This window comes from Olea europaea, unplaced genomic scaffold, assembly GCF_002742605.1.
Source record: "Olea europaea var. sylvestris unplaced genomic scaffold, O_europaea_v1 scaffold218, whole genome shotgun sequence".
NCBI classification, from domain to species: Eukaryota; Viridiplantae; Streptophyta; class Magnoliopsida; order Lamiales; family Oleaceae; genus Olea; species Olea europaea.
In genome coordinates this window covers 126,202-148,728 of record NW_019239802.1, presented here as the reverse complement: position 1 = coordinate 148,728, position 22,527 = coordinate 126,202, and the positions used below count along the sequence as shown (strand labels likewise).

Sequence of the window (22,527 nt, the reverse complement as noted above, 5' to 3'; positions counted from 1 at the left end):
TTGAGGGTCGATTTTAGTAACAAAAATTCAATCGTTCGAGTCATTTTGAAGATTCGATCATGAAGAGGGCAAGAAGAAAACTATACCAGAATGAATTTCTCACTAAGACATGAAATATTAGGAGAAGGCACAAGTATGCTTTCTCAATGTTCATTACACATAAAAACGAAAAAGCTTATTTCAATTATGATATCACATTTGAAGAAAATTAAGAACTAATGGCTCAGAGTATATTACATCAGAAGTGAAACTGCGCTGCTGTATAATATGGGAATGAGAATTTTAAGGATGATTTTTAACGTATTCTCGTTATTCCCTTTAATTTTCTTCAGTTTCATCTTCTGCAAAACTCAAGGCTTGACAGACTGATGGCTCCACTTCCTCATCATAGCAGAAATATGATTTCTTCCCAATCAATTCAACCACTCTTTTTGCAGGGCCGGAATCCCGGGGGCTCTCATTGGTGTACTGAGAAATCTTAATCCTTGGAAGCAAATCAAGAACAGCAGTAGTAGACCGTGGAGAATTCTCACCCTCCAACAAACTACTATGAACAACAAACTCACTTGGAATTTCCCATCGCTTTTTCACCCGACTTTCAATGCCTAAATTCTTGTCATCCCTGAAAGTTACACGAGGTTTCCCAGCTGATAGAGAGCGTTTCTTATCACCCCTATTCTCAGCCTTACCATTATCTGGCAAGGATCGCTTTCTCATTTCTGAGGCAGGATTTGTGCTCTGATTATACCGGCTCGCTACAACTCTACCTGTCCTTAATGGCTTAGCAGGAACAGACTTCTCGCCATCTCTGAACAATTTCTTGGGCTGAACAGAGTTCACCATTCGATCCTCTTTCTTCACAGCCTTCTTGGATCCAACTGTAGTAACAGCCTGTCTTGATAAAAGCCGAGAATTTGCCATAGTTTTTCTTGAATCAGGGCTAACACTTGAACTCTTCCCCCTTTCTTTACTCATCACTTTCCCTTCGTCAATATCTTCTAACTTCCAGAAGCAAGATTTTCGTCTACTCTGTAAAGGCTGAACAGGTGTGATCATTCCAAGTTTTTGGGATTTCCCGGATCCAAAAATCTCGGACGGCCCCATACTCATTCCCCTTCGAGCTTCAGCAACAACTTTTGCAGGTGTGACCATTTCTTGCTTGCCCAATTTCAGGGATCTCGCAGATCCATAAATCTCAGAAGGCCCCATACTCATTCCCCTTCTTGCGCCAGCAACAATTTCTGCAGGTCCTAAACTAAGCCCCTTCCTCTGAACCCCAGTTCTTGCTCTCATTGATGAAGTCTGTTCAATCTCTTTCTTCTCTTCCGCATTTTTAACACTCTGTTTAGGTTCCAAAAACTTCGCCCGGATCACTCTTCCTCTCTTTTCCATTGTTTTTACACTTCTATCAGCCTTTTCCAGTTTCAGAGCCTCTAATCTTGAAGTCAATCTTTTAATTTCCATCTCAATCTCCTCGATTTCCTCATCGAAACTCTTCAAATCCACCTTCTCTTCAAAATCCTGTTTTGAAATTCCTCTAGTTTTCAAATTCTCCGAAGCTCCATTCACATTAACCGGCTTGAAGGGTGTCACAACAGATCTGAGAGAAGAAGAAACAGAAGAAATTGGGTTCTCAAACAGAGGACCCTCATTCTCTTTGCTCGAAGAATCCGAGATGATCGACTCTGTCGAATTCAACAACATGGGCTTTATAGGACTCCATGAAGGCTTATTCCCTGAAATTTCTTTAAGATCTCCATTATCAAATGCGGCATTGTTCCATATCTGAAGATCATTAGAACTCACACCTTCTTTATATTGCAAAACACTCATCTTCCCTCTAATCAAATTCGAGAATATTCTGTTTCTTGGAGAGTTCTTGATTTGTTTTTGCAGAGTGATTATCAGATTTTATAGAGTGACGAATGTTGAGTCTGTATTCCTGAAAATGTCTAATATATTTTTGAGATTTTTGACCGTTGGGGAAAATGAATCGTTGGGATAGTTAGCTCAATCGTGGCCGTTGGTTAATAAACGGCTATTATAGACGCTCCGATATGACTTTAAAGGTTAATTTTCGTGAAATTCAGTATTTGAGTGATTAATGGCAGCTACTAGCATACGCTCCAAATCTTTGTCGTGCAATGTTTGAATGGACGGTCCCACAAAACCCGCTAGTATTGCGAATTGAGTCGGTCCGACCGATTATGATTTTACTTTTCAATTTTAATGTCAAAATTAAAAAAATGATTTTCATCTATGCATCTGCAAAATACATCATTGAATTGTTCGTAAAGTATATAAAACAATGTATAAGTAGATTGGTAATAGTTGATGTATTATTATAGTTCGATTATAATTTTTCCCACATTCACTCTTTTTGACTAATTTCTTCTGTACAAATGGCAAAATCCATATAAAAAAAGATGAATGACACAAAACCCCTTGACCTTTACATAGATTGTGGACCATCCACTAACATTTCATTTTGATGGATAACCTCTTTAAATGACATTTTTCGGTGTAGAATACAACATTTTCTTCAATTTTTTTTCAGAAGGCTTTATAAAATGATGAGTATATACTCTTATTTGAATTAAAAAAAAAAAAGAAAGAAGAAGGATATATAAAGAATCAATTACAATCGTAATCACAAATTTGGAGAGCCAAATTCACTCTTTAAAATTAAATTCATTAAAAATATTTCAATTTTCAAAGGAGGTAAGGGAAGTTGGTGAAAATAAAATATAGGAAGAATAATAAATATTTTTTAGAAATAGTAAAATTAAGTGTTAAAAATAAAAAACACATTGATGCACTTAAAAACTTTTACTCTCAATCATGTGTCTGAGAGGGCTTCTATTTTTTTTTTTTAAAACAAATAATTGATTTTTGTAAATTAGTTTATAAATTTATTCTTTTCTTTCTCTAGTGAGTCATGATAAATTTAACTAGGCCCCGTTTGGTATCTATCTTTGTAAGAATGAGAATAAAAAGTATAGTCCTTACGGAACTTACACAAGAGATAGAAAGTCAAATATGGTGACTTGATGTGATCGATAAAAAGTATATAAAAATAAAATATATGAAAAAATAATAAATATTTTTTTTAGAGTAGTAAAATTAAGCCCTCGTTTGAGCCACATTATTGTAAAAATAAGAATAAAAAATATAATTGTTATGAATCCCACACAAAAAATAAAAAGTCAAATATAGTAGGGATAACGATCATATTTTTATTTTAATGAAGAAATAATGAGGTTCAAACAATGCCTGAGTATTAAAAATAGAAAACCAGTTGAGATGTTTAAAATTTTTTACTCTTTAAGCTTGTGCTTGGGAGAGATTTCTCTATTTTTACAATTAGAGCTCGTTTGATTCTCATTTTTTTAAGAATGAATGAAAAATATAGTCGTTACAAGACCCATATAAGAGATATAAAGTCAAATATGATGGTTTGATGTAATAGATAAAAGTTATATTTTTCATTTTTGTGATCAAAGAATGAGAATTAAACAAGCCTTAATTGATTTTTGAACAGTTGAAATGGGGCCCACTTCTGGCATACTTTACCTGCCCACAACAATTGACCATTTGCCGATTTTCATTTTTGATCTCATTTCTGGGCAAGTGTAAAATCATGGAAGGACAATGGTGTCATTTTACTCTTCCACGACAATTGACAATTCAAATATTCACTAAAATGCGTCAATAGTTCGGTCATTCCACTCTTCTTTTAAGTAGACAAGTCAAAAATCAATTTATTTATTGTAGAATCTCCTAAACTTTTTTAGAGCCTGTTTGGCAGTAATTTTGAGAATTAATTTTTTAACCGTTAGAAGAAAAGTGGGGTTCACCTGTGAGAGAAGAAGTCAAATATGACGGTTAGAATAGTGAAATAACGGTCAAAAATTCAATTTTTTTATTGAAAAAATCGGGCCCAAACAAGCTCCTAGCCACGATCGTTTTATCTCTTTGCCCTCGTTTGGCCCCCAATAATTTTTATTCCATTGCATTTCATTTTTTTCTCTCATATTTTCAACCACATAATCTTTCATAAAATAATATTGTACGTAAATAAAAAAAATTTTCTTCCTTTTTAGTCACTCATTTTTCAAAAAAAACTATTCCACCCATTTTCATTTTTACAAAATGGGGGCCAAACGGAGGCTTTATCTTATTTGTCAAAAGATTTTTTTGTAGGAAGGTCTCTCAATTCCTCTACTATGCCTTTTGTTTCGAAAATTCTGGCCAATCTCTCAAAATTTTTGATAGAATTGAGATTAAAAAGATGTGGCTAAATTTATAGACTTTCTAAATTGCTAAATGTGTTCTTTAAAAATAAAGAATCTTTAAAAATGGTCTTATAAATTAGTTTATAAATTTACTCAAAGTCAAATATATTCATAATTGTTACTCATTATTATTTATATATTTCGTGAAATTACTACTGTTTCCCTTAGTATTCCTATTTATAAATTTTCCAAATAATGATCAAATAAACCGAAAACAAATCTTCCTTTCTAAACCATGAATTATTAAAACTAATTCAGAGCCTGTTTGAGTCACATTATAATGAGAATAAGAATGAGAAATAGAGTCGTTATGGGCCCTACACCAGTGATAAAAATTTAAAAATGGTGGCTTGATGTAATGGATAACAATCATATTTTTCATTTTAATGAGGTAAAAATGTGGCTCAAACAGGGGCCCAGTTTTTTCTCGGGTGAACTAATTGGTTTGAACTTCTTTAAATAGTTCTTATACACCCAACTTTTAGGTTTAATAAAACTAAAATTTAGACCGGTCCTCGGTTTTCCTGTCAAAATCATATAGAATCGTGAAGAATCCCTCCTCCTCGATGGAAACAGGAGGTACAGACGTATATTTGATTGTCAGTAATCTCATTGACTTAAAAAGTGCCATGAAGACTTGTGTGTAGTACTGTCAAGGTATGCTAACCACACACGTCCATTCATTCTAAATTGATATTATTGTTCTTGCACATTGAAACATTTGAGAATTTCAGTCTTTTGCAGATCATACGTTTATTGATTAGATTCCATGAAACACTCATAATTTTTTGCATATGCAGTCTCCCACCAATAGTATCTCAGTGTTCTTTTACTGCACAATCTTAGTGGTTTGCTTGAGTCATCAAAGTGATGCAAGAGACACCATCACCACGAGCAATCCATTAAGAGATGACGCGCGTGAAAGTCTCGTCTCAGCTAATGGAAGATTTGAACTTGGTTTCTTTACTCCTGGAGGAAACAACAGATATGTAGGAATATGGTATCACAATCTGCCACCAAGAGTTGTGTGGGTTGCAAATAGAGATAACCCAGTGCTGGATTCTTCGGGATCGTTTGCCATTGCAAAAGATGGCAACCTCAAGGTACTTTCGAATGGAAATCCTTGCGCCATAACAAAACTTGAAAATGCTGGTGTTAACAGGACTGTGAAGCTATCGAATGATGGAAACTTGATATTTTTTGATGGTCCATCTCCATCAGAGATGAAATTATGGCAAAGTTTCGACCATCCAACGGATACATTTCTTCCCGGTATGAAAATGGATGACCACATGGTTTTGACTTCCTGGTCAAACTCAACTGACCCTGCAACAGGAAATTACACATTTCAGAAAGATCAAGAATTGTACAAGATACAAAATGGATCGAACCCTTACTGGAGAAGTCGTGAGTTAGGTTTATCATCAATGATTCCGCATAAAAAGGAACTTGAAGTAGCCTTCTTGTTGTCTGGATTTGATGAAAGTACATATCAATCTTCTGTTCCTCCAAACGAAACAAAATCATTTATTAATTTTACAAGGCTTCATGATTACACTCTCTCTGGGATTTTCATGAATTCCACCGGTAAAATACAATATTATAGATTTTCCAAAGGGGGTAAGACTGGTAAGTGGACCTTTCCATGGTCTGAGCCCCATGATGCCTGCAGCGTCTACAATGCTTGCGGAAACTTCGGCATCTGTGATAGTATCAATGATCCAAGATGCCAGTGTTTGCCTGGTTTTCAAGCTGTTTCCATGGAGGATTGGAGTTATGGGGATTACTCTGGAGGTTGCCAAAGGAGGAATCCAATTAGATGCGACAACGCAGCGGACAAAATGAAGCAATCCCAGTTCTTGAAGTTTTCATTGACCAATTTCTGGGGTTCATTCCAGAAATTTTATAAGGCTCAAACAGAGGAAGAATGCGAAAAGGAGTGCCAGAACAACTGCAAATGCAATGCCTATTACACGTTAGAAGCTAATGCCACTTTGAGAGAAGGAACTGATGTTGGTCCTATGTGTTATATTGGGACGGAAGAACTTGAAGATCTCCAGTTAAAGCATGGTGGGGGTGGCTTCCAGCTCAGTATCCGCATAGCTGTTTCAGATAAGGGTAATTCTTCTTTCCCCTTCATTCTTGTTCATATGTTCTGAATATCAATGGAATGGCACTAGTTTAAACAATACATACTCTCTGTTTTTTAAAGATATTCGTTTTTTACAATCATGTTTGGCTTAATGTGTCACTTCCATTTGAAAGGGTGAAAAGAGGTTCCATTTTTTAATCTTAAATATTCTTCTTCACAGGGAGTCGGGGGCGGAGCCAGGATACTTCAGGGTAGGTTGAAATTTAATTTAATTTAATATATTTATTTATTTATTTATTTTTTCATCCCATAAAAATGCTCCTTGTTATACGAAATTTAGCTTAAAAGATTAAACTCGTTACACTTATGGCAAAGTGGGTCAAAATATGTTTTTGGACACTCATAAAGAAGTTCTAACAAATATGTTTTTAACAAATAAAGCAAATACATAGTATATTACTTATTTTAATAATAACATTCATTCATGGTCGAAATAAATAAATTTTTAACTCATAAGTATAAATAAGTAATATATGAAAAAATGCATTAGAAAAAATTTAATTACTTTTAAGCTTAGTGAAAGATGTGGCATCTGTTAAAATAAGTCATTATCTTTACTTTAATCAATAAAAATTATTAGTTATATAATAAATCAATTTGATTATAAGTGAACTCTTTAAATTTGAATAATTGAACATTGGGTTTGGGTTGGGAATTAAGTTAGTTGGGCTAAAATAAATTTTTGGGCCGGTCTAAATCTTTTTTTCTTTTTGATTTGAGGAAATTATACAGATACAGGCATTTCAATTTCACTGTGCAAAAATCAGGTGTAAAGATTTTTTTTTTAATCACAATTCAAGTATTGTATTAATAATTAAATATTACACACCATACCTTGTTCCATAACCCTAAATCATTTTTCTTCTTTCTATTCATCTTTGTGCCATTTCTTCCCACATCGTCACCACCCTAAATTGACGACTGGCGACCATTGCGTGGTGACAGTCTCTCTCTCTCTCTCTCATTGTATTCTGCATCTAATTCTCCGTTAGTGCGATCTGGTGGCGATGGTGGTGGTGTGACGTGGTTATGACGTCTGTGATGTTGTTGATGGCGACAGGGATGGTGGTGGATCTGGTAGTGGCAATGGGGGTGGAGGTGGCAATGAGTTTGGGTTGTGGTGGAAATGGAGATGGAGGTTATCTGTTCTCGTTGGTGATTGTTTTGGATATTGGGTTGTTAATCGTGGTAGTAGTAGTGCAATAGTGGTAGCAGTGGAATGTTATAATGGTGGTTGTTGGGGTTTTTGTTGGCAATTGACTAAATTTGGTGGTGGCGATTTTGTTGGTGGTGGTGACGTGGTATTGGTGTTGGTGGCTATGGTGAGGAAGGTGGCGGTGGATCTAGTGGCGGTGATGGGGTGAAGGCGATGGCAATGGTGGTGGTACTGATGGTATGTGAAATAGTGTATGTAACCAACTATTTGGTTCTTTGTGATTAATTATTAAACTGTGATATTAAAATTCGATAATTTGTGATCAATAAATTTGAAAATATGTGATCGATAGATAAACTGTGACATATAATTTTTTTTTTTAATTTGTGACCAATAAAATAAATCGGGACCTATAAAATGTTTAATCTGCGACCTCAAAATAATCTGTAACTTATAAATTTTAATCTGCAACCTCAAAATAATCTGTAACTTATAAAATTTTTAATTTGTGATCTAAAATAATCTGTAAAAAATTAATGTGATAATATGTAACCAGTAAATAAGTTGTGACTTCTAATTATGTACATGTGACAATTAATTATATAATTGTGATCTTATTATATTTAATTAATACATAATTTTAATTAATTAGCTAATAGCTGAATTTTGCGTTTTGAAACTTGAAATATGAAAATTGAATTGTGTCATAGTTGACACCTAACTTTTGAATTTTCCCTTTTCTTTTACCATGAATTTGGGCTGAATTTTCCATTTTTTTATAAGCTAATTTTCTTTTGGGTTGGAACAGCCCAGACCAGCCCCCCTATCCATCCGCCTATGCAGGGAGATCACTTGCCAAATGGCTAAAAGATGTTATTATTATCATAGCGGTATTTGCTGCAGCTCTACTGGTTTGTTGCTTTAGCTATAACTTATATAGAAGAAAAAGGATGACTAAAAGTGGAGGTAAGTTGGAAGTGGAAGTACTTATAGAGAACCTCTTTCTACTATTTACTTCTAGTTTGCAATATATGTTCAACTAATCAACATTAATACGTGAATGACTCTAGGAAGTGGCGAAAACAGCAGAGAGAATCCAGTACTTTGGCCGTATGAGAGTAGTGACAGACAAGTATCAGATCTGATGGATGAAGAAAACAAGAGTGGTGTTGGCGTTCCTTTCTGTAGTTGGGAAAGTATATTAGCCGCTACTGAGAACTTCTCAGACGTACATAAACTTGGAAGAGGGGGATTTGGACCTGTTTACAAGGTTTTGCAAGGAGTTGTCCATAATTTTTTTTCCTATAACCAAGGCTGTGCTTCCTTGCGTAAAAAATTCTACTTCACATCTCCTGCAGGGAATGTTTCCTGGAGGACAAGAAATTGCTGTGAAAAGGTTATCAACCTATTCTCTCCAAGGAATAAATGAATTCCGCAACGAAGTTATATTGATCGCGAAGCTTCAACATCGAAACCTTGTACGCCTTTTGGGCTACTGCATAAAGGAGAATGAGAAGATCTTACTCTATGAATATATGCCCAATAAAAGTTTAGATGCCTTTATATTTGGTTAGTTCTTGAAAATTATTGTTATAGTTAATGCAATTGTCATTTCATCCCATTGTGACTTTTTTCCCCTTTTTAAACAAATATTACTAGATAAAAAACTCTGCATGCTGCTATACTGGAAGAAGCGGTTTGACATCATCTTGGGGATAGCAAGAGGGGTTCTTTATCTTCACCAAGATTCAAGGTTGAGGATCATTCATAGAGATTTGAAAACGAGTAACATTCTGTTAGATGAAGAGATGAATCCAAAGATATCAGACTTTGGCTTGGCAAGAATAGTTGAGGGTAAAGGAACTGAAGCAAGCACCAACAAAGTCATGGGTACCTAGTAAGTGTCAATTCAAAATGATAATTCCATAATTGAAGCTGCGTTTCGATTAACTGCATCAAAATGTCATGACCCGTTGATAAAATATGCAGATTGTCACTACATTACCCCAGAAACCATTTACTATTCCTGAGTGCTTTTATTCTTTCCTTATATAGTGCCTTATAAAATTTCTGTCCTCTAAGAATTTCCAAACCATTCCTTATATTGTGCCTTACAAAATGTAGCCATGGTCATCAAACATTTTTAAAGAAGTTAAATATTCTCTTTAGCTTCGGTATATGTCTCATCTCCTCGAGAGTTCTAGTTGTCCCATTATGCATTTTAATGTTTATATCTCCCTACGACTAATGCACAGGATTGGTTCATTCCCGATTAGTACCTTTCCACCATCTATTTATTGGTAAGATGTAAACTAATCTCTTATCGGATACGTGGATTATACGGCCTAAGTCAAGTACTCGTTATTGGCTCTTTTCTTCTTCTAAGACTGCAAGGACTTCACCGTCTTCAAATCTCCCAATGGCTTCAGATGCATCTCCACTAATTTCCTCTGTCATCTTATTGATCCTTTCATGGGAGTATGATTTTAGGTGACCCTCTTTCTCACGAAAAAGGCAGTTCGTTAGACCAAATATTAGTATGGTTCTCCTTGTAGCCAATTTCAACTTTGCATGTCTAGTTGGCTAAATATGGTTATCAAGGTCACTAGTCTTCTTTTCTTCTTTCCCATCCAAAGCTGTGTACATACATTGGCTCCTCTTTACCAAGAGGAATTAAGCTATGCTTACAGATATAGACACCTAATAAAATGTAAAAGTGTGTGTGTTGATACTTAATATATTTCATGTTAACAACTAGTTTTTTTGATCCAGTGGTTATATGTCTCCGGAGTATGCATTAGATGGATTATTCTCGATAAAATCAGACGTATTTAGTTTTGGAGTTGTTGTACTTGAGATAATCAGTGGAAAAAGAAACACGGGATTTTATGGGTCTACAGAAGCTCTGAATCTCTTAGGTTACGTAAGTGGCTAAATCCCACCATGTATATCCAATGTTTCGGCATATATAAATGTTAGAAATCTCCTCGTCTCATATACATCGAAACTAATTCATGCAGGCATGGGGACTGTGGAGTGAAAACAGGGCATTGGATTTAATGGATCCAATATTGCTTGAATCTTGTGAAAAATCTGAAGTTATGAAGTGCATAAATGTTGGGCTGTTGTGTGTGCAAGAAGACCCCGGTGATCGGCCCACCATGTCGAATGTAGTTTTCATGCTTGATGGCGAAGCAACAGCTCTTCCAGTTCCTAATCAACCAGCTTTCGTAACGAGAAAACCCGTTTTAAGCACTTCTTCATCCTCTACTAAACCATGTTCAATTTCCAACGAGTTAACAATGTCTATTGCAGAAGGGCGATGAGGAATTTGCTTATTCCCTACCACTAATGTTATCATTTTTCTGTTCTGCCAGAATCTGTATCTAAGTTGCTTTAGTAGCACTAGTGTAATTGTTTTCACATATAATCTATGTAAATGCTTGACCTTCCATACCACAGAGAAACTAGACTCTGTCAAGTAAAGATAATTGTGAAGTTCGTCTAAATTTAAGTGTGATAGTTACGCTTGACCTCAATGTATTGGGATACTCGTAATTGATTAATGCATTTCACTTTGAAGTACGAGGAAAAATGTTACCAGACCGTCAATTGATCAATAGAGCGATCAACTAATATCTTGATAAGTAAAATTTATGTCTTTTAGTGTTATTTATGTATTGAGTTACGTGATATTATGAATTGCACTAATGAATTCATATACTTGGTATGTATACACGAGAGGACTAATCTCCCAAGCATCAAGTGACGTGACACACTAACTATCAACAAATGTAATCAATTTTGGAGGGAGAATGTAATAACTGTTGGTACATGCACTATATTAAACTGTTGGTAACTGCACTACATTAAACATATGTTGTTGGAGCTTGATCGCAATCTTAGTCGTTATATAAGTAAATTAATTTTTTATATATAATGTAGCATAATTTACGATTACAAACAGATGAGCATGTGAAACCGTAACTGGAAGGGGTAAATAGAAATAAGAAGAGAGATCACATTGTCTTAAAAGATAATCACTATCATACCGATGAATACTGGAGAAGTTACATTTATTTTACGACTTTAGGCTGAAGAAAGATTAATGGACTTCCCACAAAGTTGTTCCAACTCAGTTTCCAAAACTTTGATCAAGTTCCCTTTAGTTCGCCTATAAATCCAAGCTTGGGCATTTTTATCCCAATCGAACCTAGATGGGCCACTGCAAAAGAGATTTTAATCTTCAGGATCAGCCACAGAGGAAAATGAAGGCATGGACATCTAATCAAATAACACAATTTTCCAAGAAAAAATGTGCAGAAAGCTCGTCAATAAAGAAATCCTTGAGGGGAAATGACAGTGGTGGGAGTAGAAGTCCCCTCTAATACAAAGTAAAAGAAATTAATATATATTGGCATCGCATATATCAACTCTAGTATAAAAAGGGTAAATTATTTTAAGTCGCCTTGTTTTAGCTGGCGAGATGGATAACCATCATCTCCAGTTTTTTTGGTCAAAGATGGACAAAATATATATTTCACCCTTGTTAAAAAAATAAATAAATAAATAAATCAGTAAAAATAGCAGGTGAACTCACCCAACTTGAATAGATGGGCAAATTTGGGAGTTGGGTTCTCTACTCATCCAACTTTCAAGTGGGCAAGTAGAGTAAAAATTCAAAGGCGTAGTTCCAATTTTAGAAAAAATTCATCCATACCGAAATCCTTCCACTTCCGATCAACCTCCTTAAGGACCTTAACTAATGCAACAACTCTCCTTCACTAATGCAACAAGGACGACCACTCCTTTTAAATTCAAACTATACTTGATTAATGCAATAACTCTTAAATTACAAGGTTATTTGCAAAAATTTCACTCAGTTCTTTCAAACACCTCAAATACCAGAGAGGAAAATAAGTAGTGTGAACAATACATGCACATTCTGTTAAAACGCTTGTTACATTTGATTTACAATTGTTCTAAAAATGATAACAATAAATATGTTAAAACACTATTTGTTTTAATATGGAGCAACTACTTGTGTGCTAGGGGTGTCAAGAAGTTGAGCCGAAAATCGAGGCTCGGGCTTGGCTTGAGCTTTTTTTTTGGCCCAAGCCGAGCGAGCAAAATCTTGGCCAAAAAATCGAGGCTCGACCTGAGCTTTCGGTTGGGCCTTGCCGAGCCAAGTAGAGCCAAGCCGGCACGATTTTTTTTCTCCATGGCAAGCTGCCTTTTAAAGGAGCAGCCACGTTGCCTTTATAATTTTTTTTTTTAAAAATTTTTTTTAGAGCTGGCCCGACACCCCTTCACCGAGGCTCGAGCTTTTTATGGGGCGGGCCAGCCATTTTGCCATCACTATTATGTGCCTTTGTTCCCCGGCAATCGCTTGAAGTTCTCCTCATTGGACCACAACAAAACCATCATCTACCCATAACAGTATCTTTTTCCTAGTAAATAAATATTTTCTTTCTGGCAGATGGTTAGCAGGTTGACAGATCAATTTGTTGAATTAACTGGGAAAGACTTTTTCAATATTTTCTTTATGAATTATCTACCTAAATGGAGCAGTGCCAATTGATTAAAGCAACTATGTAGAATACTAGCAATCGATGAGCACAGGTGAACCTTTTGTAATCCTATAAGTTCCTTAATTCGGAGTTGATAAAGATTTGAAATTTTGGTAATTATTACATGTGTTGCGTGTTTGTTGCCTTGGCTTGAGTGCAAACCTTTTGTAATCCTACATATTGACTAAATGGGATTTCTTAAAGCATCGCATGGTAATTTATGGCTAAACTTGACAATTTGACACTTAGTATCAAAGACAGGTTACATTATGGCTAAGAAAACCCAAATCGATTAAATAACTTGTTGGCAGCACTTCATAAGCCAATGATGCTGTCAACTCATTGGAGTGAGTTCAACAAAAGTACTGGCTGAAGTGCAAAACATAAACAATGTTCTTCATAGTATGTAATGTCTTCTCTATCGCACATAGCCCAGATAGTTATCTTGTTTTTCTAACATCCTTTAGTTTGCAATAACCTGGCACTGCCAGTTGGGGTTTCACTTCATAGATAAGGTCTATAAAAGCAAGATTTCAAAAGATATAGAAATTAAAACTTGAATTTTCTTTTCTTTTAAGTAACATTAAAAGAAGAACCAAATCCATAATCCCGCAATTCTTCTACATAGAAGCAAATAATATGACTCAAAGCAAACTTCTATTCTAAAATCCCAAGCCAAACATCAACAAAACAAATTGAAAGAGACAGGTCAAAATTCAAAGGATATACTGATTTGAGTTAGAGGGATCAGTACCTCAGGGGAGATGACATCCAAATCTGTCTATTTGGCGTTTGCTTGTTTATTACATAGGTTCCCAAATTCCCGAGCTTCAGAGTTAATACCTCATTCTACAAAATGAAACACAGCGATACAGCAGCACAGACACAAAATATTGACAAAACTAACCACTTTCAAACATCAAACCATCATTCTTACCCCATAGTCTACATCGAAACCATCAATCTCCACGGAGTCGCCATATTCCTGTCATGCAACAAAGAAAAGCAGACTATCAATGGTAAGAGCACATATCTTATTTTATGCAACTAATTTACATTCCTAAAAATGAGATTAACAAAGTAAATCCTCCTAGTTAAGCATAGCCACGTAAACCATTAGCAGGTCCTCTTCATTGAAAATTAGATCCAGAGTAGACCTGTCACCGCTTCTCAACAAGTTAAAGTAAATAAGTGAAAGACGTAGATTTCGAAAACCAGTGACAGGGATTCTAAGGAGAAAGAGACCTAATTGAGGACTTAACATGGTTACATATTTACTCTAGGAAAAATAGGAGCAGTTCAAATTTAGACAAGATTAGATAGACTTTGATATTGTAAGCTTGTCATATATTAAAAGTTCCCTTGAATTCAAGTTATTCACGACTATAAAAGGGGAATTTGGACATGAACTTAAAGAGATTAGTGATTATTGAATATTGAATACTAAAAATTCCCGTTCAATTCTTTTCTCTTCTTTTCTATTTCCTTCTATGTTTTACTTTCTGTATCAAATTCTGGATAACACGGTCACGTTCACATCTGGGAAGATATAGAGACCAACAAAGCCAAAGTTGTAAAATTGACACTTATAAACCCTCTTGACACACATACTACAACCCTCAAAAAATTCAAAACAAATAAAAATTTTGTCATACATAACTGGAGGCTTGTTTTCGTTCATTGTAGCTTAGGTCAAACATATGTAAATACAAATCACGATACAATTCTAGGTTAATGAGCCAACCAGACAATCTTGGGATTCAGGCTAAGTACTACTACAGTTCTATGCTGATTAAAAAAAATAATAATAAAAAACAGAAAGAATCTCCTAAAAATCCCAGAGCATATTAACGTCAAACCTAAAACAAATAGTTGAGTTTGAAATTCTTCATGGATAGTTACCTCTAGCTTCTCTAGAAGGTCATGGATCGTGGAATTAGCCAACATGTGATAATTCTCTTCCGGAAGCACAAAACTGTACATGTATCGATATATTAGCTAAAATTTATGGATAATCAATTTTCAAACCATCAAATTTCTCAATTTCCAAATTCATATAGAAAAAATCATAAACTAAAAAAAAGGGAAAAAAAAATGTGAAGGGAATATAATTACCGGTAATCAATGGTTGTAGGGGACTGAAATTCTTCAGTAACAGAAGAATAGCTGCATGACGTGAAGCTTACTCTTGGATTGGGAGAATAATTCCAGGGTTTTGTAAAATATTTATTCAAAAAGTAAAAAGAAGATCTTCTAGATTGTAATTGGAAAGTGAACGATGATTGATGTTTCACGGATCTGCATACTGTTCTTGTCAATTGAACAAGCTTCGCCATTGTTTGGGCATGAACCTAACTCAATGAAGAAAAATCCTAAAATTGGAAGCATCGATATGTTATCAATGTGACAGTGTGAGCGAATATTTGTAAAAGGGAGAAATTGAAGCGTTAGTCTAAAATTACTGAAATAGGGAGTTAATTGTTTAAAGAGTAACGAATTGATTATTGAAATTTAAAATATCAAATTTTGATTACAGAATTTAGGTTTATATCTTTGATTGCTTACTAAAGTTTAAAATATCGAGCTTTGGATCGCTGAACTTTGAAAAAATATTATACACTACTCACTGTAAACTCAATATTTTTTAAAATTAACATTTATATTAGTGAATAATGTATAATATTTTCCAAAGTTCAACGATTGAAACTCAACATTTTAAACTTAAGTGAGCAATCGAAGACATCGATCTAAGTTCAGTGACAAAAACTCAACATTTTAAATTTCAGTGACAAATCAAAGACATAGATCTAAGTTCAGTGACATTAGAACAATTAATTCTGAAATAGGTTGTGTAGATTAAAATTATATTAAATTTTTGTGTCAATTTTCATGATTAATTTTAATCATATATTTCGTGGCTTCTTAATTTTTTTAATTACATATTTCATCAATTTTTCCTAAAAATTTGATTTCAGTTTATATCGAACATGACATAGTAATATGTAGCAAAGAAATCTCATTCTATTTTTCTAGTAGTACATTTATCATGTTATTTTGACACTAAATACATGTTTATTTTCTAAAGAAATCATTTTTCTCGATTCTTTCTAACTTTTAAGCTAAATCAAACAAGTTAATTATATCCGATTTATATTCATAGCCAGAATGAGAGCTATTAAAGCTCGATTATTTTAACATAAAATTTTACATGCAAGTAATCCTATTATTATGTAACTTCTTAACAACTTTTCTGAAATCGATTTTATCAATTTTAAATTACTATTTTGAAGGGAAAAAAAAAAGAAGAAAAGAAAAAATTTATTTAATTATTTAAATTTTTATTCTTTTTTATTGATTTCGTACCTTAGCATCCTTCAAAGACGACAGCTCCACCTAAAAAATAGGTCATAATAGAATCTGGAAATTGCAGGGCCGCTTAAAATACATTGTTTTCCGTGGACGCAAATCTTTCTCTCTCACACAAAAAATGTTCTCCTTTTGGTTTTGGTCTTTGGACCTTTGTTCATCTCAAAAAATCAGAATAGAATAAATTCGTAAGTTTTTGCCTTTTTCCTTGATTGGAAATTGTTATTTAGTTTGCGTAATCTGGGTTCGATTTTTCGTATTCCTGAATGTAGTACTGGAATATGTTCGCTGAAATCAGCAAAATTTATTTGTCCATAAATTTCAGTAATTTGTCTTAGGGTTACCATTCAAGCACAACTATTTGCTTATAATAGTTAAAAAAACAGAGAGAATTTTGTATTGTAGGGTTGATTTTCATCGTCCGAAGAACCCAAAGCCAACAATCTGGCTAGGAAGAGGTTAGATCTCTATTCATGGCCGCAGTTTCAGTTTAGTTACGTTTTTTATTTTTATTTTTATTTTTATTTTTGACGTCTTCTTATTAGATTGTTCACATACGAGTTTTGAGGCTTTAATCATTTTACTCGAAGAAAAGAAACTCTAATAATATCTGAAATCATTTGTAAACTAGTAGTGTTCAACCATGTATATGCATATTAAATTTTTAATACAATAGAGTTTTCAGAAGCTGTTCAAATGATTGATTCCTTGTATGATTTTTGTTTGGTTAGTTCTTTGTTTAAAAATTCATGCTTTATTATTAATCTTTTATAGAGCTTATTAGAGTCTTGATGTATGTATGAATGATTTATAAAAAGTTTTTTAAAAAAATTATTTATTGGCCCCTGGGCTTCATATCTGTGTTTGATACGAATAGAATCTGCTGCTTGTATTTGGATCTTGCCAATATTGTTTTAGTTGTAGAATATTTCAATTTCTTTTACCATTTGGGTTAGCCTATCAAAATCTGCCTTTTGATGCCTGAATGCTTAAAGAAAGAAATATTGGAATAGAAATATAGTTAATATACCAATAGCAGCTATTTGGGAAATTTGAATCTCAGAAATAGCAACTGGGTATTTTAGTTATCTTCCGTAATAGAATTTTTATACCTTAAAAGGTTGTATACATGGTCACAGGAACTGAAGTGACCCCATGTTTTGTGGACGACCAATAGATAAACAAATTTGTGATGATATAACTAACAGCTAAGATATTTTTCCAGTATCGTATTTGATGGTAAAAATGCACAATTTAAATTTGGATGAAGAGAATAGTCTGCTGAAATAATAGAAATCCTTTTTCTCAATCCACTGATCTGGTTTTCTTGCTTTCTGATCCCTATAGGCAATGCAGCTGTCTCTTTTATGCATATAATCAGGCTTGGGCTCATATCATCAAAAAAGATTTTCTTTCAGTCTGGCCGCTTCTGCAAGGTCTAAGTTTTCTCGCACCTCTAAGCAGGTGTGGGGTGATAACTGGGGAGTGATATTATTATGTGTTTTGAGGAGATCAAGATCATCACACATTTGGAGATTGTGCCGTGTGTCAGAGGGGTTATCCCTTGACTATGGCTAAGGTCAGCCTTGGTTAAGTCTCAGGAAGCGTGGTGACAGCATATGATTTTATTTTTTGTAGTTGCTGAGTCTATCTTAATTATATAATTCAATTCCAATAGCCTTTGATATTACAGTTAGTAGATCTGATGTGAGTCCTTATCAGTTTTTGTAAGGATGGTAAGGTTTTCATGCTTTCTTGCGCACGTCCACTCTCACAAGCAGAAGGTCAGTGGATCATGTTTCCATATGGTCTGTCCTTCAAATTTAATTGCTTTTTTTTTAACCATTCTGTTGATGTTGTTAATTTGGTCCATGTCTATCCTAATCAGAAAGCAGTTCATCTATCTTCTGAAGCCATGCAGAAGACAGTGGAAGACACTTTTCAAAATCAGTCATCAACAAGTTCATCATATCCAGCAATGAAAAATACATCATATTTGAAGGAAGAGACGGAGACACTCATTAATACTACTGATCACACAACAGATTCCTCTCCTACTGAGCGCGACTGCCGATCAGATGAAATAGAGAGCAAATCTAATACTGATTGTGATATTACAGTTCAGAAGACTTCCCAAATTAAAAAGAGCCGGTCTTTAGGAAGTGGCTTAAACTGGAAAGGGAGAATTTCTGGTGCCGATGACTCGGAGGATGAGACTGAGCAAAGATTTTCCTGCGATGGATCTGCTGATTGCACTGGATTTATTGTTCAAGATGGTGTCAAAGATCGTGGAATCAATTTGCTCAATCAATATCAAGATCCTATGCCCTCTGATTCTGTTCAAGTGAATTCAGACTCGGCAAAAAATGAATCAATTTTTTCAGTTGGGGATCCACAACTGTCAGAAAAAGAAGGCCCTGATAATGATGATATCCAGCTATCTGGTGCTGGTGAGTCTGGTCCCCACACACCACGGACCCTACCTGCTATTGTAAAGTCGAATTCTTTGCCGAACATGAGTTCTCCTAATCAATGCTTGAGATCCTTTTTTGTTCGCTCTAGATCAGCTGAGGATCTGAACGTTGTAGATTCAAGGAAGAAAGGCATTCTGATGCATGAAGTGGGACCGCAGGTGACACAAAACCAAGAAAGAGACGATTGTGTATCAAACAATGACAGGAACAGTGGTGAAAATCCTGCTGAGATTTACAGTTATAACTATGTAGGTTCAGCAAAAGACTGGATAATACCTGTGGTTGATGGGTTCAATGTGGAGAAAACTGTTAAAGGAGAATCTTCATCTTGCCAGGGGGTGGAATTACCAAACAAGGATTATAAAGCAAAACGAATTGAAGAATGGTTCATGGATCTTCAGTACAGCAGCCCTTTGGAAGAGACAAATGAATTTTCTATATCAAATGATCCTGAGTTAAAGGATTGCGACACTGTCTTGGAGGGTCCAGCTGCTGCAAAGTTGGATGTCAAGGCCAACCCTGGAATGGAAGCTGCAAAGAGATACATCTCTTCTATGAATGCCAAATCCACAACAGCTCAGCTGACTAATCTTGGGTTGGTTGTGATACCGTTTCTCAGTGCTTTTGTTAGCCTTAAAGCACTTAATTTATCTGGAAATAGCATAGGTTTGCATCTATATCGTTTGCTCTTCCCTCCTTAAAATTCTGTTTTTTTACCTTGTTGTGCTAATGTTTCGGAGATAATTTGTGTTTTCAACTACTTTTCTCCCCTCTCTGTTAATTCCCAGTGAGGATTACTGCTGGTGCGCTCCCTCGGGGACTCCACATTTTGAACCTTTCAAAAAACAATATTTCCACCATTGAAGGACTGCGAGATCTTTCAAGACTTCGTGTGCTTGACTTAAGCTATAATCGGTTATTAAAGATTGGACATGGTATGACCTTTTTCCATAACAAAATACAAAATGTCTTGATCATTGTTCGCAAAATTTGTGCACTCGACAGAATTAGGTTATATTTGCTTTATTCTTGTTTGTCAAAATTGGTTGGTAGATTAAATTGAAAGATAACAGGAAAATTCTAGCTGGGATCTATGGAATATCACGTTAATAAATATTAAGGATTGGACATGATAAGTTCTTTTTCCATGATAAAACAAATGATCCTGATCATTGCTGAAAGTTGGTGCTCATGACTGAATTATGATATATTTCTTTAATCGTGTTTGTCAAAGTTTGTTGGTAGATAAAAAGATATATGAATTTGTAGCTGAATTTTAAAAATAGCACATCGATAAACTTTTTGAAGGATTAAAATGTGTATTGTCTAAATCTTATCAAGATGAGGAAAAGCTGCATACTTGATGTGACTGGTCTGTACTGAAAGTCGGATTAAATGTAATTTCGACATTGAAATGAGTCCAAGGTAGCGTACTTGAGATGGTCAATTAGGTTTAAGGATGAAGCTTAAAGTTTGTGAATACTAACTTGACAATTATGAACTGTGTTCGGGCCTGGGTTGGAGAGTTCAAGTACCTTTCAACTTGTACCATAATCTTGGAACCAGGAGTATTTGAGTTTATTTCTATAGCTGTTCCCTGTTTCACTGTGTTTGGGAAACAATTGATGAGATTGCATTATTACAGTCTCCACGTGTCAATGTTATATTTGAAATAAAGATCTCTCTCTCTCCCCGTGTGTGTGTGTGTGTTGGCTCTAGAATGAGGTACTGCATTATCATTGATACTTTAGACCCCATATTTGGACTATTAGTTGCAACAATAAAAACCATGGATTGACACCAGTCTTACGTTTATTGGATGTTTTTGTTTTGTAAACCTTTGAATCTGTCAACATTTCTATTATATTTCTTTCAATTACGTATTTCAATTTACAATAACAAAAATTGGTGTGCTCTTTTCTCTTTGTGAAAGTGGTGAATTAGAGGAGAAAAATTATGTATTTATTTGGATGTCGTGGGCTCAACTGTGCTTGTCAAGTTTCTGATGTCTGCCCAATGCTGCTGCATCATTTGGTTAGACGAAAGTGCTCCTGATTTTGATAGATTACTAATATACTTGTCTCTTGCTTGGAAAGGCCTCGCTTCCTGTTCCTCCCTGAAGGAATTGTACTTAGCTGGTAACAAGATCAGCGAGGTTGAAGGGCTTCACCGCCTTCTGAAATTGAATGTATTGGACTTGCGTTACAACAAAATTTCTACAACCAAATGTCTTGGTCAACTTGCCGCTAATTACAATTCTTTACAAGCTATAAGCCTGGAAGGAAATCCGGCCCAGAAGAATGTAGGTGACGAACAGTTAAAGAAATACTTACAAAGTCTTCTTCCGCATCTCACTTACTACAACAGGCAATCTATGAAAGTTGGCACACTGAAAGACACAGTTGATCGTTCTGCTCGACTGGGCTTCAGCGCACATCAAATTGACCGCGGGCTCCGAGCTGAAGTGAAGGCGACCCGGAAGGGAACCCATGGCATTGCTTCTCACAAGGCATCGTCTTCATCAATTCATGGTCGTAAAAATCAAGTAATTGCCTTGCCAAAACAATCCAAAAGCAGGCATGGACGGCTTCCACCAATTGGAACAAAGACAACAACTCAACGACATGAATTGAATGATTTCTGCAAGCTTCTGAGCTCTAAAACTAGTTTCTCTATTGGCAGAAGCCGCAGTGAGGGATCTCTGGGAGCTCTTTGAGAACAAATTTGAGGATTTAATAAATCTTTGTGCTTTTAAGTATCTGAGAGTGGAATATTTGCTTTTAGTTATGACTTCTTTGTGATTTGGTTTCTTGACGTTTTTGTCCTTTTAATGCTGTAATTAGGATTCTGTATGAATCAAATTAGGAATATCATATTTTGCTTTTCCTTCAAATATTTACAGTTGATTGGAATAGAATACATAGGACCTTCGTCTGGGTTTTATGTCATAGCATATATGACTGGAGTGAGCAAAGACAATCGGTTGCTCTTTAGACATTTTATTTTCCTACTAAGAACTGTACAAGAAATTACGCTGAATTTGATCCAAATTTTGTGTTAATGTTTATCAACGTAAATGTAATCTTGTGCAAATAATTTCCGTTTTGACAAAATGGTTCAAACAAACTAGGGACGGATCCAGGATTGGATCCAAGACAGGGCTATAAAATTTCAAACCAGGCTACTACGCGTAAAAAAAAAAAAATGTACACATAAAAAACTGATTTTTTTTCCAAAAAAAATAAAAAATACCTTAAAAAAAAGTTATTGGGCCCGAGGAGGGGACCCTTTCCAACTACCGAACTCTAATTGTACATTTATCCACAATGGTTACATGAGATGTTGAATAGGATATTGAAGAATTGATAGTCTTGTCCATGCTTCCTCGGTGAAAATCCTGTAGACATATGTTATCTTGTTTTGCCAAGATTTGGTTTACGGTTGGCCAAATGGAACAAGATTGCACGCTGTCAGAATTCGATTCAAATTAAATTATTCTTATTTTGCTGTGAGA

General features: G+C 34.9%; 4 protein-coding genes across 10 annotated transcripts; 2 read left to right on the top strand and 2 right to left on the bottom strand.

Moving 5' to 3' along the window:
• Positions 1–115: 115 nt before the first annotated feature.
• On the bottom strand, positions 116–1,945 carry LOC111380671. The gene has a single exon (XM_023004301.1). The coding sequence runs from the start codon at positions 1,831–1,833 to the stop codon at positions 319–321; it is 1,515 nt and encodes a 504-aa protein (XP_022860069.1). The 5' UTR covers positions 1,834–1,945; the 3' UTR covers positions 116–318.
• A 3,019-nt stretch (positions 1,946–4,964) lies between these two features.
• LOC111380642 (G-type lectin S-receptor-like serine/threonine-protein kinase At4g03230) lies at positions 4,965–11,188 on the top strand. Of its 3 annotated transcripts, XM_023004259.1 has the most exons (8): positions 4,974–6,413; positions 6,608–6,638; positions 8,412–8,569; positions 8,674–8,873; positions 8,962–9,172; positions 9,263–9,500; positions 10,376–10,526; positions 10,624–11,188. In XM_023004259.1, exons 1-8 carry the CDS (start codon positions 5,090–5,092, stop codon positions 10,927–10,929), a joined length of 2,619 nt encoding a protein of 872 aa, XP_022860027.1. In that variant the 5' UTR covers positions 4,974–5,089; the 3' UTR covers positions 10,930–11,188. The 3 variants fall into 3 exon arrangements, with proteins under 3 accessions (XP_022860028.1, XP_022860027.1, XP_022860029.1); XM_023004260.1 differs by lacking the exon at positions 10,376–10,526 and having other exon boundaries at positions 4,965–6,413; positions 10,624–10,713; XM_023004261.1 differs by lacking the exons at positions 4,974–6,413; positions 6,608–6,638 and adding an exon at positions 7,076–7,840.
• A 329-nt stretch (positions 11,189–11,517) lies between these two features.
• LOC111380648 (frataxin, mitochondrial-like) lies at positions 11,518–15,586 on the bottom strand. Its single transcript, XM_023004277.1, has 5 exons — positions 15,289–15,586; positions 15,076–15,148; positions 14,111–14,158; positions 13,928–14,022; positions 11,518–11,828 (listed from the first exon to the last, which is right to left on the bottom strand). The coding sequence occupies exons 1-5, from the start codon at positions 15,507–15,509 to the stop codon at positions 11,693–11,695; spliced, it is 573 nt and encodes a 190-aa protein (XP_022860045.1). The 5' UTR covers positions 15,510–15,586; the 3' UTR covers positions 11,518–11,692.
• A 966-nt stretch (positions 15,587–16,552) lies between these two features.
• Positions 16,553–21,956, top strand: LOC111380645. Of its 5 annotated transcripts, none has more exons than XM_023004270.1 (6): positions 16,553–16,727; positions 16,945–16,997; positions 17,887–18,347; positions 18,428–19,679; positions 19,802–19,948; positions 21,110–21,956. In XM_023004270.1, the coding sequence occupies exons 3-6, from the start codon at positions 18,273–18,275 to the stop codon at positions 21,727–21,729; spliced, it is 2,094 nt and encodes a 697-aa protein (XP_022860038.1). In that variant the 5' UTR covers positions 16,553–16,727; positions 16,945–16,997; positions 17,887–18,272; the 3' UTR covers positions 21,730–21,956. The 5 variants fall into 5 exon arrangements, with proteins under 5 accessions (XP_022860038.1, XP_022860041.1, XP_022860040.1 ...); XM_023004273.1 differs by having other exon boundaries at positions 16,554–16,727; positions 17,887–18,323; XM_023004272.1 differs by lacking the exon at positions 16,945–16,997 and having other exon boundaries at positions 16,578–16,727.
• Positions 21,957–22,527: the final 571 nt, after the last annotated feature.